Source organism: Diospyros lotus, chromosome 3 (assembly GCF_014633365.1).
Source record: "Diospyros lotus cultivar Yz01 chromosome 3, ASM1463336v1, whole genome shotgun sequence".
Lineage (NCBI taxonomy): Eukaryota > Viridiplantae > Streptophyta > Magnoliopsida > Ericales > Ebenaceae > Diospyros > Diospyros lotus.
In genome coordinates, this window is record NC_068340.1 from 39,210,946 (window position 1) to 39,237,618 (window position 26,673).

The following is a 26,673-nucleotide window of genomic DNA, read 5'->3' on the forward strand; positions in this document are numbered from 1 at the left end:
TGTTAGTATATTTATCGATACATTTCAATATCATGATAGTTACTGCTCAGAACCTCCCAAAACGTTAGCTATGGCAAAGACTCTGGCTTAAAATGACATATATCATTACAAATCGCCATATTCTGTCTTATTATACTGAAGTGTTTCCTAATCTTATTTCAAATTCTCTTAGAAATATAAAAGAAAGCAGAAGGTTCAAGTACAACTAGTGAAGATAAGCAATTAAATTCAACTTGAGTTGAATCCAAACCAAATGCTCTGCCTCTGACGCTATTCAATGTTATGCTAAAACATACCTGCTAGATTGCTAGTAATGAAACCAAAAGAGTCCATCAACTATCACCATCATCATCACCTTTAGCTGGTCTCCTCATCCTGATTATCCTGATGCTCCAAGTCACAAGCAGAAGAAACCAATCCAAAATCGAAGGTAACATCGAGAAAATAGAGCAAGAAAACCAGCACAGGGCAGCTAAGAAACATGGGAATCGGGCCAAAGATCCAAAGAAACAGAGGGAAAGAGAAGTAAAATGCCCGAAGTCCCAGTGACCAGAAATAGCTTCCCCGGTTCACTGTCCTCCCCACATACTCTGTCGTCAAGTACCAGCTGTGGCGGTGATCATTCAAGGCCATCTTCTTCAATGGAACGTTGATGAGGATGCTGGCATGGCTGTAGTACCTAATGGACTGGACCGTGAACAAGAATGCCAGCAAGAAGCACACCAATATGGAGAAGAATTTTATTGACAGTCCAAGTTCGCTCCTGTCCCCATAAACGACCTTGCCAACTGATTGGTCACTGCTGTCATGGCTCATCAAGACAGCAATAAGAGAGCTGAGCATGATCGCCATTGTGGCCAAAAGGGTTGATGCCATTATGTTGTTTCTCAGTGTTTGCACAGCTAGAACCCCATTCTTCGACACATCCTGCCATTTCCATCCAAATTGCAGTTTCAGAATACAGTCAATGACAGTTCTTCTGTATATTAAAGACCCTAAATAATGAGCACAGACTTGTTCCCATTATCATCGCTAGTTTATGTTTATTCTGGCTAGTAAAAAGAAATTGCTCCATCATCATCGTCAATTGCACCTAATTCTAACCAAGTTAGGATAGATGGCACGTCATTTATAACAACAATTGACTTCTAAATGTTATAAATCCACGCAAAAGAACAATGTGCCAAAATTTCTTCTAAAAGAAATGACTACCTGAAAAAAAAAAAAGAAAAAAAAATCTCTTCCTTATTTCCCTATACGGACTCTGAGAGAACCGAAGATCCTTTATTTTGTATCATCACTAAAACAATCTCAAATTATTGCTAGATTCTCTATTCCTTCATAATGGGGGGAAAATACCCTTTTAGAAGAAATTTTCTTCATCCTTGAGTTCCCTCTTCAGTTCCTCTTAGCTATTCTATTCATCTTGCAGTTGGTCAAAGGAAAGGGAAGGACTGGAAGGTTGTCCTAACCAGAGACAGAGCCATTGGCAAGGGAGTAAGATGTTCATGATGTTTGATCCAACAAGTTTTACATGAGTTGCCGGCTACCTAATGCAACCGCGCTCCTTTATTCAGACTTAGAACTAGTTGTAAATAGAAGGAACACACTCAGAACTTGCTAAATCAATAAGCAGAGCAGAGTTCCATGTGGTGCGAGAGTGTATGGTCTCTTTCTTAGGGAGCGAGTCTAAAAGACATTCAAGAGACATGAAGTTCACGAACAGCCTTAAAAGCCACTATCCAATATAATTCTTCAAGATTAGGGCAATTTGAGCAAGTGTTGGGATCAATTCAACAACATCACCATCACCGTGAAGTTCACAAAAGTAAAAGATACAAAAAAAGAAAAGAAAAAAAACCTAGAACAAACATCTTATCCCATCCCAAGACACAGTTCAGAATCCAAGGAAAAATGAAATTAGGAAGAAGAAAGGGAAGAGACCATACCTCCATCATGGCGCGGACCCAGAAGCGGCGGTTGATGGCGTTGATTCCGATCACCGTCCGGGCGGGGCGATGCACCACCTGGTAGAGCAGCCAAATGTGGTAAGACGCCAGTATCAGCAGCCCCGCCGGCACCAGCGACAAATCAAGCAATTGTTTCTCCATCAGACAAGCAATATCTCTCTCTCTCTCTCTCTCCCTCTGTTCCTTTCTGGATCAGTCAATCTCGCTATCTTTTATAGTATTCCCTTTCCCTGAGATCCGAAAGAGTGGATACTGGCGAGAGAGAGAGAGAGAGAGAGAGAATCAGAGTCCAAGCGTTGCACGGAAGATGGCACCCTCCGAATGTAATTTAAAAATGTAATAAATAATCTCATCCATAATTTTTTAACTATTACTATTAAGTATAACAGAATAAGTTAAAAATTCTGTCTTTAAATAAGATTTGGGAATGTAACAATACACGCGACCGTTAGCAATCCACTTGATGACTAACAGAACCAAGGACAGTACGGTCTAGTGTGCTGCTTCTCGCGCCCCCACCATAACCTAGTACTAGTACTAGGGCATACTCAATAATCTGGTCCCACCCTAGTATGAGATAAAATTGAAATATTTTTTAAATTAAAATATAAAATAATTAAAATAAAATTAAAAAATATTTTAAAATTTTTACCAAATTATTTGTTAATCTTTTTAAAATTTATTAAAAAATGTATGAATAATTTTTTCTTATATGTAATATTCAAAATAAATTTATTTAGAGAAATAAAAGATAAATTTATTTAAACAATTTCAGATAAAAAGTTACGTGACTTATTTTTTAAATTTATATCTTAATTAACAAATGCTATCTAAAAGAATTAAGAATACAATATTTTAGATATTGAGTTCATATTATATTTAAATAAAATTTAAAGACGAAAGAATTAAAGATATGATCATTGATAGCTGTTTATCAATGATTTTCGTAGTAATCGGAATAATAAGTGAAACTACATTGGTAGGTGTCTTGAATTTCTGTGCACTAGTTAGACTCTTTATTATTTCTGTTCAATCCATGCCTAATAAATTAAAATTTTGGGTGAATAAAAAGAAATGACCCCATCTATTTTGATAGGTTCCACCATTTAATAAGAGAAAGGGAAGAGATGTCAATAGACATCGCTTAAGTTAGTACCCGGATATGACGGGATTTGGGTGTGAAAATATTCCTATCAAGGTGGGTTTAAGGGTTATTTAAAAATATCAATAGAGGGCAGGACAGGATTCCAACTTGTCCTCGACCCAAGAATAGCAAATTCATACTTAGAAATGAGTATGAAAACAGAAACTAAAATGTTAAAAAGTGCAAAAAAAAAGACAGGGCGTAGGAAGAAAAGGACTTGGAAAGTCTCTCTCATTGTCAAGGGTGTGGGTGCATATCAAGAGTGGGGACCAGATAGAGTCCAGTGTTAACCAAAGAGTTTGTTAAGCTGTCCTTAGGTTTGGCAGACGGCTCCAACTTTGGAATTTTCCCCGCCCTCACGTCACGTGGCTTCAAATTGTGTTATTTTATTAACAACCGTGTTTAAGTTTGAGACTAGATGAAAAAACAATACAACTTAGTAAAAAGAAGAAAACACTAATAGCATGTCGAGTCATTATCCCATCATGAGAGTTCTAAGGGGAAACTGACAGGAATGCAACAGAAAACCATGAGAAGAGAAGACGTGAAGCATTCGAAAATTAGAGACCAATGTTAGGAAGTAATAGTAACACTATACGTATAAACTGAAACGTAGGAGGCCCCTGGCAATGCTCTTCCTTCACTGTCCCAAAGTTCTAATCTTCTCAAGGCAAGTCTGCACGTGTGAGTCTAGCTCCCACCGCAAGCCTGTGCTCCTCAAACTTCAGTTCATCACACTGCTGAGCTGCTTTCTTGCACGCCTTGTTTGATACTCCCTGAATGCAGAAAAGAAACTTTGTTTAAGAAGAGAAGTAAAGGAACATGCCATTTTAATGCAGCAAAATGCATGACATGAGCGACAAAGAATAAGCAACAGGAAATCAAACGCTCCTAAGGTAAGACAAAGATAACGTCTTATCTGAAACCCAAACCCAACCCCGAACCCCTGGCCCCCTTCCTCTTGAGGATGGTAGGAGACAAGAAAATATCTATATATCAGCAATAGCACATTGAGCACTTGCTGATCCATTATGAATGGACATTTTACTCACCTATGAGGAATTTGAAAGCCTCGGATTCCTAAGGAAATGTTCTGTGTAATCACCAAAATCATCTGTTTCCTAGGAAGGTTTAAATGAGCATCAATATCGTCTTGTAAGTGTGCCACAGCAGTTTTTCTTATTACTAAGGGTGCGTTTGATAGAGTTGGAAAATGAGGGTGGAATTCCAATTCCATGGAATTTCAATTCTCACCCCAACCCCTAGGAATTCCAATTCCTTGATTTCAAAGAAAATATTCACTTTTTGAACTAAAATGGAATTCAAATTCCATGGAATTGAAAAACTATTTGATAGAATTTCCTGGAATTTAGATGGAAAATGAATTTCACCCTCATTTTTCATGTCTATCAAACGCACCCTAAGATCCAATAAGTTGCCCCCGCACAGCCCAACGGTCCAGGGCATGCACGAAAAGTTTTTTGTCTTCACGTTTGCGGTGTGTCCATGTTTGACTCTTGACCACTGCAAACTCTCTGATTTACCTCATCTACCATCCCTTGAGGCTAGGCGGTAAGAGCGCTCGCAAGTGGGCGTCATCCCAAGATCCAATAAGTTGAATAGAAGAGGGCAATTTCCAATCCTCCTGACCATGGTTATTGCAGAGCAAACTTTTCGGCACTCCTCCCTCAAGGCTCTGATGATGCAAAGTTTTGTGATCAGATTCACATACTTAACTGTCCAATGTTACATTTTCAAACCACATATGCCATTGTATATCAGTAAGGCTTTCATAGAGCCAGATCACTGCACAATACAAATAAATAGAGATAAATTAAACTGCTGGCAGCATGTTTGCTCACCTTGGAATGAGCCTAGTGACGAAGCTAGACCACTCTCCAAAATTTTCAAGAAGGTTGTGTCTGATTGCTTACGACATGTTCAAATTGGGCGATTATAATTGGATCATCTGCTGCAAGATCTCTATTGGGATCTAGAAAAATCTCCATTACCATGTACCTATTTTTGAACCCCACCATGATCCTTCACTTTCTGGGACACAATGTAGAACGCAAATTAGGGCACACATATGCATAATTTAGTTAAGACAGAAACCAAAATTAGGTCTACAGAAATGAACTGAATATAAATGCAAAAAATTATATAGTAGATCATTTGGAACTTCATTCTGGGACTAACAATTGGAGGTGAGATTTCCCAATAAAAATAAAGGGCATCCATAATCAACCTTCTCAATGCAGCAGGCAGAACAAATGCAGCAAGTTACTGTTTTTTTTTTTTTCCTAAAGTTTGTAATTAAAATAAAATTAGATGAGTTGATGGTTAGTAATCAACATTCACAACTCACAGGCATTTCCTCAAACAGGTTGTATGAATTGGAATTGTGGAGAACAGTGCTCTTGATTCTCAACGAGAAGCACTTCATCTCACCAAATCCTCTACTCCTCAAACATTCCTGCCTCTTCCATGGACTACTCCTCGGTTTCTTGTGTTGACAAACCCAGAGGATTTGTAAATTTTACAATTTTGAATGCTTCGTTAAACACTCCATTCCACAGGATCTGGACCAAGCCCAAACGTCGGAAACGAGGGTCGGAGAAATCACCGGAGCTACGCAGTCTTCAAGCAAGATCCCCCTCCCTCTAACATCGGCAAGCGACTCTCTTCCCCCCGTCGTTTGAACACCGGCACCACCCCTTTACGGTCAGCGGAATCGAACGGAAGGAAGAGGGTTTTAGCCCCTGAACAGGCCTGACTTCTTCAGGCCCTGAGCCGGCCCAATCAGCTCGTCCCGACCCGAGTCCATAACCCTGACCCAAAACCAAAAAATATGTAAATGGAAAAATAAAAATAAAATGAGGATAAAATGGGAAAAAAAATCATTAAAATTATATCATAGCATAGATTTACATAAAATTGGTAAAGTATATATGCCTTCCTATATGATTTTATTATAGTGTTTACTACGTCGGGTGATTGCATATTTAAAAGTTCAATTTACAAGTATTTATAAATGATTTAAGTGAAAATTAACACTTTATAATAAATATAAAAATTATTATTTTAAATTTTTTTTGCACTTCACAATAAGTATTTTATAACTAATTTTAAATAAAATTATTATAAATTTATTTATCAAATTTATTATAAATATATCACTTTCATTATTCAATTGGATATAAGAAGTTTTGGTAGGAGACGCCCAAAGAGATTGTGCACGGAATCTGTGCGCCGCTCTCTCCGACACGAATAAGCTTTAAAGGAACAATGGTGCGGTACAGTGCAATATTAGCTATGAGGGATGGTTAATTACACCATGACCCCTCACTCTCACTTTATTTACAAAATCTTAATTTATTATCTATCTCACGTATTGTCGAAATATAACGTTATGAGTTGGGAAATAAAAAGGATAAAAGAGAGTAAAAGGGCAAAGTTGTAACTCTAATTTTTCACTTAATCATTATTTTCTTAAATTAAAAAAAATACAAAATTTGATAAACCTAATGAAGTTTAGTAAATTATAGTTGAGTTTAACAAATTTTAATATTTAATAATTAACCTTAAATGTCTAATATTTGACATTTATTAATAGCTAACAATTCAACCGATATATTTTATTACTATTTATAAAAATTACCTTTTATATAGTCAAATGGAAATAATTAAATTGAATTGATAAAAATTGTTAGTTCAATTAGATTTAAGCTGTAAGGTTGTTCAATTTAGTTTTTAAGTTTGATAATTTAAATTATTTTAATTTAATTTAATTTTTGTATTAAAAAAATTAAAATATCAAAACCTACTAAAATGTCAAAAATAATATTATTTTTATACTTTGTTATTTCAATTTTTTTGATTTCTTTGTTTTTTATCAATTCAATTTTTTAGATTATTTTCTATTTTTTTCAAATTTTTAATTTGTTCAATTCAAGAATTTATTCGATCAATTTAGTTTGATTTTAATACAAATTTAATATATTTATTTATTTTAAATAATTTAATTAATTCCATAATTAAATTGACCTAATACTTGAGAGATGATTTGTTGCCCGACCACACCCCCTGTATAATTTTGCCTAATGCTCATTTTGTATTTTATACTGTACAAAATACTGATATCACTAAAAAAAATACCAATTCATGAGGTGGTATCCCAAACATTGACGTATGATTTTGCGTTGACTTGGAGAGATTAAAGAGTTAGGAAAAATAGATTTAATTAAATGTCGCAGAAAAGACAAAAAAGAATAACACCAAATCCAAATCCAAATCCAAACCCTCATTTCGCTGAAACTTCAGACGCATTTCACCGCATCTTCTCATACTTGTTCCCCTGCTACTTCAACGCGTCACGTGAATCGGATCACCTCAACCTCCTCTTCTCTATAAATACCAATGATCAATCCTCTTCTCCCCAGCAGGTTCTTGCTGATCGTTTCCTCGATACTTCTAGGCGGTGGTCGAGCGTGGGGAAGAGCCGGGAGATAGAGACTGTGGAATCATCATCTCTTCGCTGCTGGTAAGATTTTCCCGATTATCCTTCCTCTTGTCGCCTTGTGATCTTTCTCACGCGCGTGTCTAGCTTTCACGTGTGTCTGTTTTGATCTTTTTAAATTCGCGATGCGTTTCAGATTTTTGATTTTAGGGTTTCGGTTCTCGGATGTTCTGCGAGTCGCTCAAATTCTATGTATGGCATCAAGATGTGTCACAAGTTTTGTTATTGTGGTTATATATTGGCTGTTTGTTTGTTCTTCCTGATGAAGATTATGCATAAAAACAACAGTTCGGCAGCACTAAATCAAAGACGGGAGAGGTTTAGGTCAACGTATAAATGGCTTAGGTCAATCCTTAGAAGGAATTATTTTTTGTCATGTCCACTAGTTAGACCACTAAGAAATGCGTAGTAGTTGCTGGAGATCATTTGTGGAGAAGATCTAGTTAGTGGGATCCGTATCCAAGGACATTCATATCCCACGCATTTTTAGTCCTTGTGACTGCTATGGTTGCACATGCTTTCAGTCTCCCTCATTTATTATTTCTGTAATAATTTTCCCTTGAAGAACCCAATCCATATTTTCATTTAGGATCTCTCCCGTACACTGGTTTTCCCTTCTACATGCCATTGAGAGATCAGAAGGGAGAGAGATTGTGGTACTTCACCCCGATTCCTGTATGCGAAGGATTGTTGTAGAATACCTATAACAAATTCTAGGTTTGGTTGACTTTTAAGTTCTTGCAGATGAATCCTGATGAAAATAATAGTTCTTCAGGCACTATTGTCGTTTGTCATGGTTGTCATTTACTTAGAGCCACAGGCCCCTTTGAGTTGAACTTACAGATTCTCATTTTCGTGGGCTCTGCAGAACATTTTGGTGCAAGACCTTTTGGATCGTGGAATCCCATAAAGATCTCAAAGATTGCTGATATAAGTGATGGAGGTATTTGGCAAATCTATGGTGGCTGTGCCAACAAATGTTATTTATTTATCAACTATTCTAGGCCAAGATCAGTCAAACCCTGTCCACAAGTGCGATTGGAAATGTGAAAATGAGCACGTATGCGGAAACATGTACCGGTGCAGGCTAACAGGACTGACACACATTTGTGATAAAAACTGTACCCAGAGAATTCTGTATGACAACCATAGCTCCATTTGCAGAGTGAGCAGGCAGGTTTCCCCTTTAACACTGGCTGAGGAACAGGCAGTGAGAGGTATCCGGAGGAAGATTGATGCTGAGAGTTCTTCCTCTGATAGTTTCGCTTTTAAGCGCAAACGGAATGCACCTCTCCATCCCTCTCCTTTTGAGAGATCCTTCTCTGCTGTTGGTCCAATCTGCAGTCAAGTTGGAGATGGCATGGACTTGAACTAGACATAATAATTGTTGAACTATCTTTCTTCTTCCTATTTTCCTTTTCATCTTTTATTTTTCATGCGGCTCACATGGATAAACAGAAGTTGACATGGATATTATTCTAATGGAGGACCTTATGTGTCCTGCTATCTGTAGGAACAGCTTATATTACTAAAGACACCTAATGGATTGTTACTCTTTTACTAGAAGCTGGCTATTTGTAGGGGATTTAACTATGTCATATCTAATACTACCTGCAACAAGTCCATGTAACCCTCGAATTCATTATCATTCAAAGTTTGACTTGTGACAAGTACAGGGATATATTTGAAGACCTGACTTCAATCATCTATTTTAAATTCCATGTAACCCTCGAATTCCTTCTCATTCAAAGTTTGACTTGTGATGAGTACAGGGATATATTTGAAGACCTGACTTGAATCATCTATTTTAAATTCTTCATTTGGACACCTTGGTTTGAATGTGGTTGTATTTGAAGAACCAGGTGATTATTGCCTACTTTGTTGTGATAGATGAGTTTAATCCTCTTGTGTTTGTGTGATTGCTTGGTAATTTGGACATTTCGTTTTGACATCCTGAAGCAATACTCTTTCTAGTGCATGGCTTCTAGCCCCTTGATCCCTCTTTAATTGTATTTACTTGTGAAGAAAATGCAGTATACTTTCTGGTGGCTTTCACTTTTCTGTGCGATCGCTTTTACCTGGTCTTTAGAAGGATAGTTTTTAATTGGAATTTGTGAAATTCTTATATGGTTCACTTGTGTTGTACAGGTTCAACAGTACAAATAAAGGGCATTTTTGCTTTGCATCTTGCAGAAAATTTATCCTAACTAATTTTTGACTTACTCTTCCATCTGTATTTCAGGTTGAAGGAACCACCCTGTTCTTTCGTCGTTCATAGTTTAACATCTTTTATTTATTTTTGTTTATATCATCCTGGTTTTAATTTATGGCTTCCTGAAGCTGAAGTTATTTTTGCAGGGTTGAAGCATGTGCCATTCAGGAGAGTTGAAAATAGTTTATTGCCTTTATGATTGAATCATTCTATTTAGAAATTTGTTAAATTGGAGCATTTCTAATGTGTTCTCTTTATTGATTGGCAGGGGGAAGGAAATTGAAGGAGACTGGTGGGCTATGAGACGGCAATTGGCTGAAATTGATCATCTACGGCCGTCTCAAGATCTCTCTCGATTTATCGATCCGTCTCAAGTTGCAAGCAGAAACTCGAAGAAATTGGGGGCTAGGGCTACAATCTTGGAATCTTGGGACTCTGAAACGCTAGAAGAAAAGGCGACCTCTCTCTTTGAAAGGCTCGCCGCTGGCCATGTCGGCATTCTCCAGACTCACTTTCTGTGTGATCATCTACGGCCTCGTCTTCGCCCTATGCTTCTGTACGTCCGTCAGATCGGAGCATGATGAGTCTTCCGCTATCCGATTACCAAGCGAGGGTGACAACGCCGGCGGAGGCGATGATCTCTGCTCCGGTACGGTGACTCACGCCGCTTGCCCCGTCAAATGCTTCAGGACCGACCCCGTTTGTGGGGTGGACGGGGTGACCTACTGGTGCGGCTGCGCCGATGCCCTATGCGCCGGCACGCGTGTTGCCAAGAGAGGTTTCTGTGACGTCAGTGGTGGAGGAAGCGCTTTGCTCTCCGGTCAGGCATTCCTCTTGGTCCATATTGTCTGGCTCTTATTGCTTGGCTTCTCTGTCTTGTTCGGCCTTCTCTGAGTAGAGTTGCATATGTTCTCTCTCGGCTTCCCCCGATTTCATTTCTATTCATTTCATCTCCGTACGAGATCAGATCTGCTAATTTGGTCCGTTCTTTTCCTGTTTGTTTCTTACTTTTGCATATGAATGTTTGTTTGTATATGATTACTATAATTGAGAATGTGAATCACGGCCATTTGTTCTCTCATTCTTTATTATTTCATATAGGGTTCAACTTTGTTATTCAGTATCAATGTTTGTCAACTTAAGATTTCATGATCTGGAGGCTTTATTTTTCTGGGTGCTCTCCGCATGGGACCTTATTATTTTTTTGCTGAGAAAATAGACCGGAAGGTGAATCTTGCTCATCTTGTTATTCATACTAACAAACACCTTGGAAATCATTCATCAATTTGGTATGTCAATGCATTTCAAAGTCAGTGCTTGGAATCAATCATATTTAACCCCTTTTAGCTGTTGTTAATCTAAACTATTTGCTTTTCAGTTTACAGTTACAACTGAAAGCAACTTGTAACTTTCAGTTACAATTGTAACTTTCTGTCTTTTCTCTCTCTCAGCTCTCTCTCTCTGTTCTTTCTGATCTCTCCCACTTTCTCGATTACTTTCTCTTTGTTTCTTCTTAGTTACCTAAGAAACCTTAGGTCAGGTCCAGGTACCTGACAAGGTGCTTTGGACATCTTGAGTTTGGGGAGAGGGATGGAGGGTCTTCCAGTTCTTTAAGGTCTCATAGATGATACGAGGGAGAAATTGATCTGCAAAGTAGAAAAAAGAGAATGGGTTTACTGCCTACACATACTGATGCAACCTTTAGGAGGTTTATATTGTAATTTTGCAAGACAACTGTCCCTTCTAATTTCCTTTTTCTGATACTGTTCTATGTTGAAGCCTTGGATCTGCATGGTCCGTGCAATTTGGTAAAGGAAGGAATTGCTTCAAAATAAGGCCATGCAAGATAAAAGAAATCCTAAACCCAAAAGGGAGATCTTGCGGCTGATTGACTCCACAAAGAAAGGTTTGCCCTTTTCGTTTTCTGTAGTATCCTTAAGCCACCCTATATACAGATTCTTCTTCTTTTGATGCACAATATCTAGCAGCCGCTTTTCAGCACCCCCCCCAAACCTGGAAAAGAGGGTATCGAAGCAGCAAAAGCTGCCATAGCCCCTTAGCCATGCTGACTATTCCTGGATGGCTGTTGTTGATGCCCATTCTTGCCAATTCCTTCTCGTCTTTTTCACTTGCTTACACATTCACTGTGACTAACAACTGCCCAAATACAATCTGGCCAGGCATACTTGGTGGTGCCGGGGCGCAGCTATCGACAACGGGGTTCCAATTAGACTCCGGCCAAAACCTCAGAATTCCGGCATTTCCAGGGTGGTCAGGCCGGATATGGGCCAGAACAGGGTGCACATTTGACGAGTCGGGGATAGGTACATGCCTGACAGGGGACTGTGGGGGCAGGCTGCAGTGTGATGGCATTGGAGCCGCACCACCCGTTTCTCTCTTCGAGATCACACTTGGCACCGGTGATCAGATGGACTTCTATGATGTCAGCATGGTTGATGGTTACAATCTCCCTCTTGTTGCCTCCCCCCAAACTGCGGTATCCGGAGGATGCAATGCTACAGGATGCGTTGCCAACATCAACATGGGTATGATCTCAATAGTTCAAAATTTTTTATAAAACTTCCTTGCAAATCATAATAATCTTACATTAGCGTGCATTTCACATTTCCAACTCATGAAAACAAATTGGCAGGGTGTCCGAAAGAGCTTCAGGTGGTGGGTGGGGATGGAGGAGAGGAAGGCGGAGTGGTAGCATGCAAGAGTGCATGTGAGGCATTTGGGCTCGACCAATATTGCTGCGCTGGGGAGTTTGCTAACCCAACTACCTGCAGGCCATCTTTCTATTCCTCCATTTTCAAGAGAGCTTGCCCCAGAGCATATAGCTATGCGTTTGATGATGGCACCAGCACCTTCACCTGCAAAGCTAATGAGTATGCCATCGTCTTCTGCCCCAACATGGCTGCAGGGTACTTGTCTTTCTCTAAAGGCCACGTAATTTTTCAACGTTTGTCCTACTAATGAATAACTGTTCTCTCAGTGCACGACACTTCTTGCTTTACAAAGGTCGGGAAGGAATTAATGAACTTGTTGTCAGTGCAGAATGAAGAGATTAAGTGGAGCAGCCCCACCTCCCCCAATATTCCGGGAGCAACGCAGCCATGGAGAGATTGCAGACATGGTTGCTTCTTCCAACAACATTCTTTCTCCAATACCAGCGGTTATTTCCATATTACTTGTGGTCCTTGCTTCGAGTTTGTTCTTCTGAGACGTCTCTATTGTCAGAGCTTCACCATCTCTGATAAGAATCCCACTTAATTATGAAAGGGAGGCTGGTTCATGACCAACAACTAGGTCCATTCTTTTAGTCTGGGATATGAGGAATGATTGATTGTAACCTGTAAGAGAGTTTATTCCAGTTGCGCAGCCATTGGCATTGTTGTCACTCAAATGTGAAATGAATAAAAGAAAGTGCAGCAAAGCAAGTGGCTTTTACAAAAAATATGTTTCTCAGCCTCTTTGGATCCTCCAATCACGTGATTGGTTTTTATATATGCACTACCTATATACATATGTATATAGAACAATTATTATTATTATTATTTTATAAAAAAGTCGACAATTCTCCAATTATGAATTACTCTTAAGATAAACATGAACGATTGTATAGTCTTAAATGAATGGAGAATTGAATTCATGACTTTGTGATATCTCAATCTTCGAACATATGTTGCAATCTATACAACTCAAATTTATATCAACTTATTAGTTATATGTAATAAATTACAAATTATGTGTCAAGTAAGCACATAAATATTTGTTATATGTTTGAACTATAATTGCAGTGCTGATAAGAGTATATAATCTGTTACAATAAAGTTAATTATTATCTTAAGAATTAAAAAGGTGATTTTGAGTTAATATTTTATTTAAAATTAATTGTTAAGGGTAAATCAACACCGTCTCTCAAGAGATAATCACTTATTTAAAAATTGTTTTTACAAGAATCAATTATGTGTAAAGCGATTTAATACTCAAATTATCAAAAATAATATACCAAATGTTTAAATAATTTTTTTATTATTAAAAAATGAAAAATAAATTTGTTTTGTTACGCCTTTTAATTTGGCCAAACACTGCAAGGTACAGCTAAAAGTATTTTTATTTACATAGTAATTATACATAATTATTTATGAAGAGAAGCTATATACAATGCAAGAGAGAGGAATAAAATTACAACTTAATCCAAAGTTAAAATTCTCAAGATATTCAAATGGAATGGAGTTTTGAAGCAAGTAATCAAAACTACCAAACTGACCTCCCGGGTGTACTGCAAGAGAGCCTGGCTGGAAGGGCTAAAAGGACATTTCAAGTGTTAAACCTACAAAGGCTGGGACTGGAGGCTGCTTGCATTGGATTTGGTAGCGGCGACAAGAAATAGGCACAAAAACAATAGAAGCAGAGTGTTATCTCTAAATTGGTGGAGCCTCTCTGAATTGGTTTTGCTTCAAGCCACAGCTTGGGATGGTGGCGGAGATGTCGAAAGGATTGGTGGTTGGCCCTTCCCAGACCCAGGCTCAGAACCCAATAGCCCAATTTCAAGGCAAGTTCAAGGAGTTGGAAAAGGAGTTCAAGGCGTGGTTGGCCAAGCAGTCCTTGGCCGTCGAGGCCACCGTCGTCACCGCCACCAGTGCCGCCCAGGGTGCCGCCATCGGCGCCTTCATGGGCACCCTCACCAATGACGTTTCACCCTCTTTCCCTACCCCTCCCCCTAATGCGGCGTCTCTCAATCCCCAAGCCATGGCCTCCCTCAAGCAAGCCCAGGTTTGGTTCTGAACCTAATTTCTTTTCTTGTGCTTCTTTCAATTATGGGTATTTGTAGTTTGGGGTTTTATGCATCTTGCTCTTCAGTTGTTAGTTGGTTGAAGAATCATTTAGGGGTTTGTTTGGTTTTTGAAGTGATAGTGGTTGTAACTATAATCTAATCATTTAGGTATTGTGTTATATTGGACTCCGAAGGTTGGAGCAAGTTTGGGTTTTCGTAGTTTGGCTGTACTTTGTATGGGTCCTAAGAATATTTCTCTATATCAGTTTTGTTTTATCAATGAAGAATCATATATGGGTTTCTTTGGTTTAAATTGGAATCCCTTTTTCTGATTATGAGTGTGGACATGGTGCTTTTGCTGAGAAAATTGATGGTTTTTGTTAATATTCTAATGTTAAATTGAGGTTAAACATGATGGTACATTCTATTGGTGGAATCGGGACCTCAGATTTTTGTTTCCATACCTTTTTTAATGTAAACTGGATGCAGCCTTTTGATAATAGAATTGTTGATACATCTAGATAATTAGTTGATGCAAAACCTGGGTTTGTCTTGTTCACAGGCTCTTTCAGGAGGCCCCTTGGTACAAGCACGCAATTTTGCTATAATGACGGGGGTCAATGCTGGCATATCTTGTGTTATGAAAAGAATAAGAGGGAAGGAGGACGTGCAATCCAGGTGATATTAATTTGAACCTTATTAGCGGTCTATTTTCCACCTACCGTTTAGATATCCCTAATTATTGTCTTTTTTTGTGCTATTCACTATGCATTGGAAGGGAAACATTTTTTTTTTTTTGGTTTGCTTAAAATGGTGGATTTAAAATTACGGGTGTCAGCTGTTGGTGTGTTAGTGGGAGATTTTAAGTTCTGAATTCATATATTGATTCAATAACTGCTGTGGTTTAGAAAGAGAATGTGTGAGAATCCAAATACAGCAAAAACAACCTCAAGTTTTAATCCCACCAGGTGGGGTCAACTACATGAATTTTAGGTCTCTACCCATCTCCATCATGACCATATCTTCTGTAAGACTATTATATCTTACGTTTTTTCACCAAGCACTCCCTTTCTCATCAATCTGTCTTATAGGTGCACCTATCAATCTTCTTTTCATGTATTCAAACTGTCTTAATTGTGACTCTTTCATCTTATCTCCTATAGGTATCACTTCAAATTTATTAGTTATTGTTGGACTTTTTTTGTCTTCCCTTGAATGGTCGCAGATTTGCTATGACATTCTCATCATAGCTACGCTCTTATTTTTCACGTCGGTGTTGAATTTCCTAACATTTTTTCATAATAGTCTTGTATCCCTCTGATAGAACTTTTCTTTTAATTTTCAAGAAATTTTACAATCACATGAAATGCTAGACTTACTTCTCCATTTTAACCATCATATCTTGATCTTATGAGTAACGTTCTGCATGATCTTGTATTCTTTTTGAACAATTAATCCAAGAGGTTGGAATTGACCTTTTTTTTTTTTTTGGGGGGGGGGGGGGGGGGGGGGGGGTTTGTTTGTTGTGGGGGGTTACAGTTGGCTCCTCTAAAGTTTAGTGAAATTATAGGCGGTACTGGAAATGGCAGACACCTCTGTTGACTTCTGTAAACTTGTAGCACTTTGCTCCCAACTGTTAGTTAACCACAGTTTTTTTTCAAAGTGCCAAAAATGCCCCCCTTCTCTCTCTCTCTCTCCCTTCCACTGGCACTGACCCTCTTCCTTGCCTCTCTCTTTGCCCTTCCGTGTGTTTCTCTCTCGCTCTCACCTTGAACCCAGAAGAAGCCAGTTACCCAGCCATTGCTGGGTTCTATCAAAAGCATGAAGCTTTTCTTGAAGATGTACACTGTGAAAAGCCTAAACTATATTAAAAGAACTGAAAGACATATGGATATTTTCTAAAAATCCATGGCTTTAGTCATTATATTTTTATCAACAAATGCCTTAAGCAGCAAATCATGAGTTTGGATTCTGGCAATTTCCTATTATCGAAGTTCTTACCATATAGATATGGATATGGTTATTTTATAGATGCAGATATAAAAGCATAAGTCTTGGGGTAAAAATACATACCCAAAAGAAACCCAATCTTTGCATGTAGAGTGGAGGGTTTATGTATTTTGAATGATATACATATAGAAGATAAATGTATATATATGTATAACTTCACAGGGCAGCGGTTTCCATTTAAGTTTTCCTATTTTTGCAACTCTTGAATTCTATATATATTTATAATCCAAATGTTGAACCAGATTGGATTCAACAACAAGATGCTGAACCCATGGGTTCAGCATGGCAACATGCTGAACCCAGATTTGGAGCTTGTGCACTGCACAGTTTAATTTCATTTTTATTGCTTCCCATGATAAAATTGGAGGTTGAATTGTTGATGTAATTGGGGAGATTTTTCTATTTTAAATTTTAAATCAACTTATGGAAACCTAAAGAGAGTTGTACTCAATACTGGGTTTCTATGGACGTGAATTGTCCTGGTAGTTTTCAGAAATAAAAAATTGAAAATAACAATAAGAACAACAAAAAGGAGAAAGTCAATGTCTTGGTAGAAATTTGATGTTGGTGGCTGGTCTTAAGCAGTAGCTTTTTTTATATGATCCATGCTCTCCATTCAAGAAATTGATTCTTGGAACTGTCCAATTATGTATCGTTCAAAATTAATGACCATATTCTGCCTTATTCTTATGCAAGTCTGCTCGTTTGAGATTAATTTATCATTGCAGTATGGTTGCTGCTTTTGGCTCTGGAGCCATGTTTGCCTTGGTGAGTGGCATGGGTGGCCCAAACCAGGCAGCCAATGTAATCTCATCTGGCGTCTTCTTTGCACTTGCCCAAGGTGGACTTTTCCAGGTGATTATTTAGAAATGCAGTTCGTGTTTTGTAGCACCTCAATCACTGCAGGCTTATACTTTGAACTCCAATGCTTTAAATAACTGCTGCTGGCAAGGATTGGTCTGCATTACTGAAGTGTCCATTTATGGCTAAATCTATGAAATCCAGTGGCACCACATATTGTCTTCGATCCTTTTGCATCTTGACTGAATTATTGTACTAGTGAGCTACATACCGATAGAGGTGTCAATGGATTGGATTTGACCAGGATCCATCCCGGATCTTATCCATAAAAACAGAAGTCTATTGTTATAACTTCAAAATTATATAGATGACCAGTAAATTTCACCATTCATTTTATTTAGCCAAAAAACCACCATTTTATGGTGAAACTTTCATTCCCGACTTTCATATTAGATGAGGTTCTTTCTCATAAGCGGGAGCTCCAGAAACAAAGATGTAATCTTAGCTTAAGTATGCAAGGACAGATTTAGCTGTGTGGCACTGGCAAAAGTTTTTGAAGCTGTTGCCTTTGACTCGTGCACACCTCCACAAATTTATCTAGAGTAACATGATTTCATCAATGCACTGCAATAATATGCTAAATAATGAAAAACTATGCTTTAAAGTTATCATCCTCAGTTTTGTGAGTTTGAGGTTAACAAGGCACAGCTCATTAAAAGCTTAAATTCCTCTTATAGGATTTCGGTCTTCTTAATCACTTTCACGTGGATGAATATTTCATGGCATGCCATGAAAATAATTCTTGAATGTGTGAATCTAAAGGAAGAGAATTCTGCATATCCAACCCAAACAGATGTCCTGGTAAAGCAACAACAGCAAATTGTGTATAGCCTCCATACATTATTCTGCATCATCAGCTGTGCCTTGTTTGAACAACGTTTGAGCAGTGAGATATAGTTCATATTTATGTTGTGTCGATATACTTTTGACAGGATTTTCTGTGTTCATGCAGCTAGGACAAAAGTTTTCTCAGCCACCAGCTGATGATGTGTTCTATTCCAAAACAAGAAGCATGTTGACCAACCTTGGGCTCCAGAATTACGAGAAGAATTTCAAGAAAGGGTTGTTAACAGACAACACTTTGCCTTTGCTGACTGATAGGCAAGTAGCTAGAATATGCTCATCTTTTGCACCTTTCATATTTAGCGTCAATCATACTTATAGAAGATAAAACAATAAATAAAAATGACTAGCGACCTAGAATTCATTTAGCTTAGCTGACCTCACATAGTGGAACAAAAACTTGATTTTTTTGTTGTGTTTTTAATTGCACTTGCATTCTGATGCCCTTGCTTCCATCATTATATATGCTCCAGTGCTCTTAAAGATGTGAGAATCCCTCCTGGACCGAGGCTCCTCATACTCGATCACATCCAGAGGTTTGATCCACCTCCCCAGAACTAATATTAACAACACTCGTATTCGCAAACTCATACACAGATTTCTGTTTTTAGGGACCCCGAGCTGAAAGAGAGACGAGGCAGCCACGCATAGTTTGCTGCACATAACCAGTTTCTTTTGCCGGGGAAGAGCTTTTGTCTGTCTTCTTCTTCATCTTCTTTTGTTGGGTCTTTATGCAGAATGATCGTTTGATCTTTGGCTCAGGAGGCATCCTATTTTGTGTCCCGACTTGTGTCTGGAACCTGATATTGATAAGAACTTTGGTAAGGCCGTTTGTTGTAATTTAGTACTTTTGCTTGCAAGCAATCTCAATAAATGAGGGATTTAGAGCATTATGAATTTTTTAATCTTGCAAATGAACTGATCAAATGGGCTCTGTGCTTTGCTTTGCTGGTCTGAATTCATAATGTTACTTACAAATAATATTCACAAATTAACGGGACACACATAATTTATAATAATTTTATTTAAAATTAATAATAAATTTTGTGAGTTTATGACGGTTGTTTGTGGGCATAGTATTTTTCTTGATGATCTGTATTTTAACAATTTTATTAATTAAAATTTTAAAAATATTTGGTTCTCCAAATGAGTAGGGGGAGACGCCTTTTGTCTGATTGTCCTTTCAGACTTGGAAAAGGCCAAGCTAAAAACCACTCCAAGGTGGCTTTAACTTGGCTAGAATTTGGATTAAGCAAAATTTATACTGTTCATAGTAACAACCATAAAATTTTACCCAACAATAAAAAATTAATAATTGAGCATTTTACTTGACTAACAAGAATAAAAATGGAATATTTAATATTTAGTAAATTTTAACATTAATTGTAATATTTAATATTTCAAAATTTAGTATTTATTTAAATCAATCATTGCATTAGGGTGCATTGCTGAACGTGACTGACACAAGTCGGGACACAAAATAGGATGCCTCCTATTTTTTACAACAAACGGCCTTACCAAAGTTCTTATCAAGTCGGGCCCTCACCATATAATAAATTATATAAATGTAGATAATCATAAATATTATATTTTGATATTATGAAATTTTGTTAATAAATTATTTTTAAAAAGTAATGATAATCATCATTCTAAGGTTAAACCAAAATAATTGATCCAAATTGACTGGAATTGTCGGCTCGATTAAATTCAAGTTATAGATTGATTCGATTTAATTTTTAAATTTAATTATTTTAATTTAATTTTTATGTTGAAAAAAATCTAAATAATCTAATCTATTAAAATCTAAAAAATAAGGTCATTTTTACACTTTGTTATTTCAATTTTTTGATATTTTGAATTTTTTTTAATTTGAGAATCTATTCAGACGGTTTGATTTAGTTTTTGGCATAAGTTTAATTTATTCTTTTTAAATAATTTGATAATTGAATTCATCAAATGTTTGACTCTAGATGTAATATAAAATATGATTATATATAAAAAATAATTAATATTTGTGGCTGTTGCTGCACATGAACTTTGTCGTGGAGAAGATTAGGCCGCGTGTCACGGAAACGTGTGGTGCGGAGAAGAATGGGACTTTTTTCTTCTTTCGATGAATTAAGTAAGGTGTATGGCCCAATTGGGTACGGATTTATGAATTTTTTATATTTTGTGTGATATTTATTATTAATTATTAAAAATTTATAAGTATCATTAATATTTTTTAATTATTAATATTAAGTGTTGATATGTCATAAATAAAGGCTTCTCAAATGACCAAAAAATATATAAAAATTCAAAATAATTTATGAGTTTGAGATAGTATTATTATATAGAATGACAAGATACTTATCGAGATATTATTATTTTTTATAATTTATTTTTTGAATAAAATATAAATAAAATAATTTTGAAATTTATTTTTTTAAAAAAATTATGTAAAAATAATAAATATTATACCTAAAAAAATTTAATTCTAATAAATCTCAAAATAATAAGAATAATTATTATAAAAGTCTACATTCTTTTATAAATAAATAAATATTCATTTCAAAAAATAGTGTACGTAAATAGCATACATAGTGTACGCTATCTAAATAGCGGCCATTATTTAGCGTTCTCTTTCTTATATGGTGTACGTAAATAATGTTTATCTTATCGTTCTCTTTCTTATATAGTGTAAATAGCGTGACGAGGAAGTTTTCAATTAATAAATTGATTCTTATACGTCAGGGGCCTCTTTCAAATGGTTTATTGGACTGCATTCGCACTAGTCGACCGCTGTTCTTCCTAATTAGGCAGCCTTCTTAAAGCACGCAATAATCAAGCTTCGTCTCAGAACCCAATCAATTCAAGTGTTACAAAGATAGACAGATGGATAGATGGAGAGAGAGAGACTACAATTTTCAATTTTGAATTTCATATATCCCAATTACACCGGGAAGAATCCGATCAGAAACAACTCGAACTCCCGGCGGCAGGATCCAAATTACACCACTCATCGATCGAAACAAAAACAATCATAATTACACGCATTAACTTTAACAATCCCTGGTTCCTGAACCCTAGACACACGGAATTCACGGCAATTTTACGGTACACAACCAGATCTGACACCTCTCTTCACATCCAGGCTTACGCAGGCAAATCTTACGAAGAAAATGAGAAGTAATTGATCTACAAGACGGAATCGGGATCATTGAGGAGTCGGAGAGGCGGCCTGGAGGAGCTTTTGGGCGGCGGAGAGCTGATCCATCAGGGAGAGAATGCGGGAGCGGTAGGAGCGGGCCTCGTCAACGGCCTCTGCCTCGAGCTCGCCGAGTTGAGAGCAGAGCCGCTCCTCGGCCTCCTCCGCCACTCGCAGCCTCTCCCAGGTTCTCTGCAGCTCCCGCTTCATCGTCTCCTCCCGCTCCAGGCTCTTCTGCAACTCCCTCTCCAGCTCCTCGTTCCTCTTCCTCAACCGCTCCTCGTCGTCCTCGGCCGAGGCGGACGGAGGCGGCCGCTGCTGGAGCTTGGGCTGCTGCGCATGTGCCACGGCCATGGTTGGACCCATTGCTTTGGGAAGACAAGCGCCTTTACTGTAAATAGGATTATGGATGTGTGGCTACTGGTTTGGTTGGCTACTTTCGCTTGCGGAGACTGTTTCCTTGGTTACTTGGTAACAGCTTTATAGGCACGGATCACCAGTGTCCAGGTTCAATGTATCGGCCATGGCTTCTTTACTATCATTATTATTGTTTTTGTTTACTTTCAAAATACAAAAATACATTTTCTTTTTTTTTTCAATTATAAAAATATTTATTCTAATATAAAAATTAAGCTCATACCTTTACATAAATACAACTGTAAATATTCACATTAAATGCCTGAAAATAGTCAAACCTAGAATTTCACTATAGTATGAAGTGTTAGTCATTATTTAAGTTACCAAATTAGGAGAGAATAACCTTTTAATTAAACTGAAATTATTAATTTTATTCATTTCGATTTAAATGGTAAGTTGGTTCAATTTAATTTTGATTATTTTAATTTGATTTAGTCTCTATATAAAAAAAATTAAAATAATTGAACTAAATGAAATGTCAAGAATGACTTGGTTTTTGCCTTATATTATTTTAGTTTTTTGGTTTTTTTTTTTTGATCGGTTCGATTTTTTTTAATTTTTTTATTTTAAAAATCTATTTAATTGATTCAGTTTGATTTTTAATACAAGTTCAATCTATTCAGTTTAATCAATTTAGTCACTAAATGCTAACCCTTATAGCTAAATTATCGTTAAAAAAAATTATAAGGATGTTTAAGTGCATTTTAAATTACGTGAGTTTTATTAAAGATTATTTCAAATTACATAATTTTGATAGTAAAGTTTATATCAATTTTAATATACAGTAATTTTAGAGTTTATATTATGAATACCACATTAGTTTTTGTTTATAGAATTGAAAGAAAAAATAAAAAAAAATATCAAATTTTAACATTAATTTAAACTTTAATAATTTCTAAGATCAAAATGATAATATAATAATTAATTTATTATAAGATATAAAATTTAGAAACTAACATTATAATTAATTTTAATTTTGTACAGAATACGTGAGCGCTGATATCACCGCTAGGTGGAGTGCCGGATCTTAGAAGCGTTCTCTTGAAGAATATCCCATTTTGCTGGGTCCCTTCTCGCCAAAACGTGTGGACTTAGAAGATCTTGTTTGGACTTTGTCGCACTGGGAATCACGTCAACCTTCAATTTCTTATCATAAAATTGAGGGATTTGAGGAGGCAAATAATACATAATTTTTATTTATTTCTTATGTGAGTCAATAATTGTCAATATTAGAAATTGGTCAACCGTGTTCTGTTGGCCTTCACTGATAAAATAAATACGATCGAGAAGAAGAGTAAGCACAATAAGAGGATTTGTCGTGGTTTGGTGTATATTTCAGTCGTTGGCACCTACTAGCATTCCGATAATCAAGTAAGTAAGAGAGTAAGGGAGAAGTTGTGTACCAGTTGATTAGTCAGGAAAAGCATACATTGACTCTAGAAAAAATTTACTGATATAAGAGGAGGATATGTCATCTCTATTTGCGTTGTGCTTTTGCAGGTGATGGGACTGAATATCGATGTCGGCGGGAGTCCCCAAGTGGCAGCATGGTGTTGACGGAACCCTCATTAATATGGATGGAGGCAGGCATGCGAATACCCAGTAGAGGCTGCAATGATATTGTTGTAGGCTGGTATAGGACCAACATGGGTCAAGAGATGGGCCAAGAGAGAAGGGTCGGATTGGGCTCGGACGATCCATCTAGAATGATGCTTAGCCCACGACTATTCTCTGATCATTCTGCGATCCTCTTGCATATGCTAGCTGAGTGATTGGTCTGTGAGCTGAATGCATTGCTGGGAACTCGTTTGGTTCTGCGATTTGGGAGCTAAATGCGTCACTAGAAGTTTGCATAATTTCGCGAGCTGAGCTTGGAGTAGGCAACGTGCGACATTGCTCTGATGACTTCAGTCTTGGGCCTATTTGGGCTTCAGGAGATTGGGTCGGCTTGTCAAATTGAGTCTAGCCAGTTTCATACGATCAGAAAATACATATAACAATAATTATATTTAGGGGTGTTTAAATTTTGATTCGATCAAAAAATAGATCGATCTGAACTGAAAACTTCAGTGTGGTCAAGATCAAATAATTTTGATTTAATTTTTTATTCAAAAAAAATTAAAAGATCAACTCTTAATGTGGTCTTAATTTTTTTTATCAAAGATCAAATAAATACAATAATACATGCACTATTGTATGTATTGTTAGATATATAAGTAGTATCTTTATTTAAGTAGTATTTGTTAATTAATATATAAATTAAAAAAAGTGAGACATAAAAAGCATTTACGATAAAAGTGTCTATTATTTTTGTTAAATTTATTTGATAATCTTTGAAAAATATGTTACGCGACTTTTTATTTGAGTTTTTTCAGATAAATTTATCTCTTTCTCCTTTTGATAAATTTATCTTAATCCTTATATATAAAAAAAAAAAATCACACATATTTTTTAGTGCATTCAAAAAATTTAATAAACAGTTTGATAAAAAATTTTAAATACTTCTCAATCTTATATTAGTCATTCTATATTTTGATCTGAAAAACATTACAACCTTATCTTAATATAACATAATTTTACTTATTTTAACAAACGTTACCTTACACTATTATATGTGTATGTATATACACTATTGTATGTTAATTGAATTGATATAATCCTACCCTTTTTCAGTTTAGACCAATTGAATAACCCTAATTAGATTAGATTATAGCCATTCAAACGTAGTTACTCACGCCTAAAAAATAATATTAATACACTGATGATGATGTAATAGCATCACATGGTCCATTCATCCTTTAGTGAAAAGAGTAACTAAACTGAAGAGAGTGAAACACAAAACATTTAACTCAACAAGCAGAGAGGTGAATAAAATTTGGATTTAATCAAAATAATTGAACTAAATTGATCAAAATTATTGATTTAATTTGGTTCAACTAAGGATTGATTCGATTTTTTAAGTTTGGTAATTTTGATTACTTTAATTCTGTTCAATTCCTGTATTCAAAAAATTAAAATAATTCAATCGATTAAAATTATTAAACGACATCATTTTTAACCAATAATTAAACAAGTTGACAATTTTGATTTTTTTAATTTTTTTGATCAATTTAATTTTTTGCATATTTATTTGATTAGGTCCATTTATTTTTTAATATATATTTAATTATTTTAATTACCAAATCAACTTAATACTAACCCAACAGGAAGTCTTCAAATTTATACAATCAAATATTCGGAATTGTTATTTTACTAACAATTAGCCCCATGCATGTGGGGCTCACGCCACATGCATGGCCCATCCCCTTTCTCTTAGTCGGGCAACTGTTATGTTGCCCGACGATAAGCAACACAACAGTGTCCTCAAATATTTATACTAAAAAAGTAGAATATTTCTTTCATTTGGCTATGAGTTTTAATTTTTTAAATTAAAAAGTTACTTGGCGTACAAGTAATGCTTTTCGTCGATTAATTTTTATTAATATTTTATAGATGCTTTAATAAATAACATTATACTTATGAAATGTCGGCTGATCAAAGTAAACACGTGGCATTTGGCCGCATTCACGAATCACGACGGGGACGTGCGTTGTGGGGAAGAAGGGAGGGAGGGAGGATACTTTGAGTTTACTTCATTTACTCCCTCACTTTTTAAGATTCTTTCATTTATCCCCCAAACTTTTTAATGTATTTCTCATTTACCCCTTATATCTTTTAAAAGTTTTTCGTTTACGTCATTTACCTTTCAAGAATTTTTGATATACCCTCGTCATTCGAGATTTTCTTACATGCACTATAATTTTTGGTGTTACATTTAAAATTATCTATATATATATATATTTATTTTAATTTTAAAAAATTATATTTTAATTGTGTCTAGGTTGATTTACATGAATATATATAATTATATTTATATATCAATTTTTTAGTCCCTGCAACAATGTTTACCGTGCTATATCTTTATGTGTTCTAATTATTCCTATTGTGGTTTTTTTTTTTTTATTGCTCTTAAAATACATTACAATAAAAGAAACTATGGTATTTAACTACATTAATATGTTATTTTATTAATTACTGTTAATTTAGCTATTATTTTATTAACTTTCAATTAACTAAAGGATTAAAGGGAATGAAAACAAATAGTTGAATGAAAGAATATGCCAGACTTTGGGCTAAATGTCACATTTTTTTTAATAGTTTAGGGACATTTTATATATTTAATCTTAAAAAAATTAATTTGATGTATAATAAAGATTTTATTTTACGTGTCACCATTAATTTTGCTACTGTTAACTCTTGGTTTATTGAATGACTAAAAGGAATAAAAACAAATGATAGAATGATGGATTTAGATTATGATAAAATTTTAATACATAATTTGTATTGTACATCATACCATTTAATTAGAGTCAAAGCCATAATTTAGCTCTTGTACTTTGACTCAAATTTTTTATTATTTTAATTATTCTCCAAAATCATGTATTTTTTAGTCAAATGCACATAGAGATAGCTAAAAAGTTAAAAATTAAAAATGAACCCAGACAATTTTTTAACGACTAGAGATGGCTATAAGTGGTGGCAGTGGCACTGCTTGGCATTTCTACTGACCTTTGTTTGGGTACTAAAAAAAAATTGACTTTGATCCCACAATAACCACCACTAGGCCTTTTCTCCAATGATTCTTACATCCACTATGACAAGATCTGTCTTGCAGCCAACATGATGTC

The 26,673-nt window shown here is 36.0% G+C and overlaps 6 protein-coding genes across 11 annotated transcripts; 4 read left to right on the forward strand and 2 right to left on the reverse strand.

Moving 5' to 3' along the window:
• Window positions 1-30: 30 nt before the first annotated feature.
• Window positions 31-5,915, reverse strand: LOC127798478 (uncharacterized). 4 transcript variants are annotated; one of them, XM_052332062.1, is made up of 4 exons: window positions 5,483-5,915; window positions 4,977-5,166; window positions 1,950-2,200; window positions 31-927 (listed from the first exon to the last, which is right to left on the reverse strand). In XM_052332062.1, the coding sequence occupies exons 3-4, from the start codon at window positions 2,109-2,111 to the stop codon at window positions 358-360; spliced, it is 732 nt and encodes a 243-aa protein (XP_052188022.1). In that variant the 5' UTR covers window positions 2,112-2,200; window positions 4,977-5,166; window positions 5,483-5,915; the 3' UTR covers window positions 31-357. The 4 variants fall into 4 exon arrangements, 1 of the variants encoding a protein (XP_052188022.1); XR_008022399.1 differs by lacking the exons at window positions 31-927; window positions 1,950-2,200 and adding exons at window positions 3,555-3,890; window positions 4,167-4,810; XR_008022400.1 differs by lacking the exons at window positions 31-927; window positions 1,950-2,200 and adding exons at window positions 3,555-3,890; window positions 4,167-4,850.
• A 1,527-nt stretch (window positions 5,916-7,442) lies between these two features.
• On the forward strand, window positions 7,443-10,926 carry LOC127796707 (uncharacterized). Its single transcript, XM_052329013.1, has 2 exons — window positions 7,443-7,657; window positions 8,502-10,926. The coding sequence occupies exon 2, from the start codon at window positions 8,571-8,573 to the stop codon at window positions 9,006-9,008; it is 438 nt and encodes a 145-aa protein (XP_052184973.1). The 5' UTR covers window positions 7,443-7,657; window positions 8,502-8,570; the 3' UTR covers window positions 9,009-10,926.
• Window positions 10,335-10,739, forward strand: LOC127796994 (uncharacterized). The gene has a single exon (XM_052329388.1). The coding sequence runs from the start codon at window positions 10,335-10,337 to the stop codon at window positions 10,737-10,739; it is 405 nt and encodes a 134-aa protein (XP_052185348.1).
• On the forward strand, window positions 10,677-13,399 carry LOC127796705 (pathogenesis-related thaumatin-like protein 3.5). 3 transcript variants are annotated; one of them, XM_052329009.1, is made up of 5 exons: window positions 10,677-10,825; window positions 11,625-11,751; window positions 12,026-12,391; window positions 12,499-12,772; window positions 12,906-13,399. In XM_052329009.1, the coding sequence occupies exons 2-5, from the start codon at window positions 11,685-11,687 to the stop codon at window positions 13,069-13,071; spliced, it is 873 nt and encodes a 290-aa protein (XP_052184969.1). In that variant the 5' UTR covers window positions 10,677-10,825; window positions 11,625-11,684; the 3' UTR covers window positions 13,072-13,399. The 3 variants fall into 3 exon arrangements, with proteins under 3 accessions (XP_052184969.1, XP_052184970.1, XP_052184971.1); XM_052329010.1 differs by lacking the exon at window positions 10,677-10,825 and having other exon boundaries at window positions 11,082-11,751; XM_052329011.1 differs by lacking the exon at window positions 10,677-10,825 and having other exon boundaries at window positions 11,082-11,751; window positions 12,844-12,968.
• Window positions 13,400-14,205: 806 nt separating this feature from the next.
• On the forward strand, window positions 14,206-19,232 carry LOC127796706 (chloroplastic import inner membrane translocase subunit HP30-2). The gene is made up of 6 exons (XM_052329012.1): window positions 14,206-14,627; window positions 15,191-15,306; window positions 17,367-17,493; window positions 18,452-18,600; window positions 18,816-18,878; window positions 18,954-19,232. Exons 1-6 carry the CDS (start codon window positions 14,328-14,330, stop codon window positions 18,991-18,993), a joined length of 795 nt encoding a protein of 264 aa, XP_052184972.1. The 5' UTR covers window positions 14,206-14,327; the 3' UTR covers window positions 18,994-19,232.
• Window positions 19,233-21,237: 2,005 nt separating this feature from the next.
• LOC127796303 (protein RESPONSE TO LOW SULFUR 3-like) lies at window positions 21,238-21,995 on the reverse strand. The gene has a single exon (XM_052328376.1). It carries the CDS (start codon window positions 21,893-21,895, stop codon window positions 21,539-21,541), a length of 357 nt encoding a protein of 118 aa, XP_052184336.1. The 5' UTR covers window positions 21,896-21,995; the 3' UTR covers window positions 21,238-21,538.
• Between the last annotated feature and the right edge of the window lie 4,678 nt (window positions 21,996-26,673).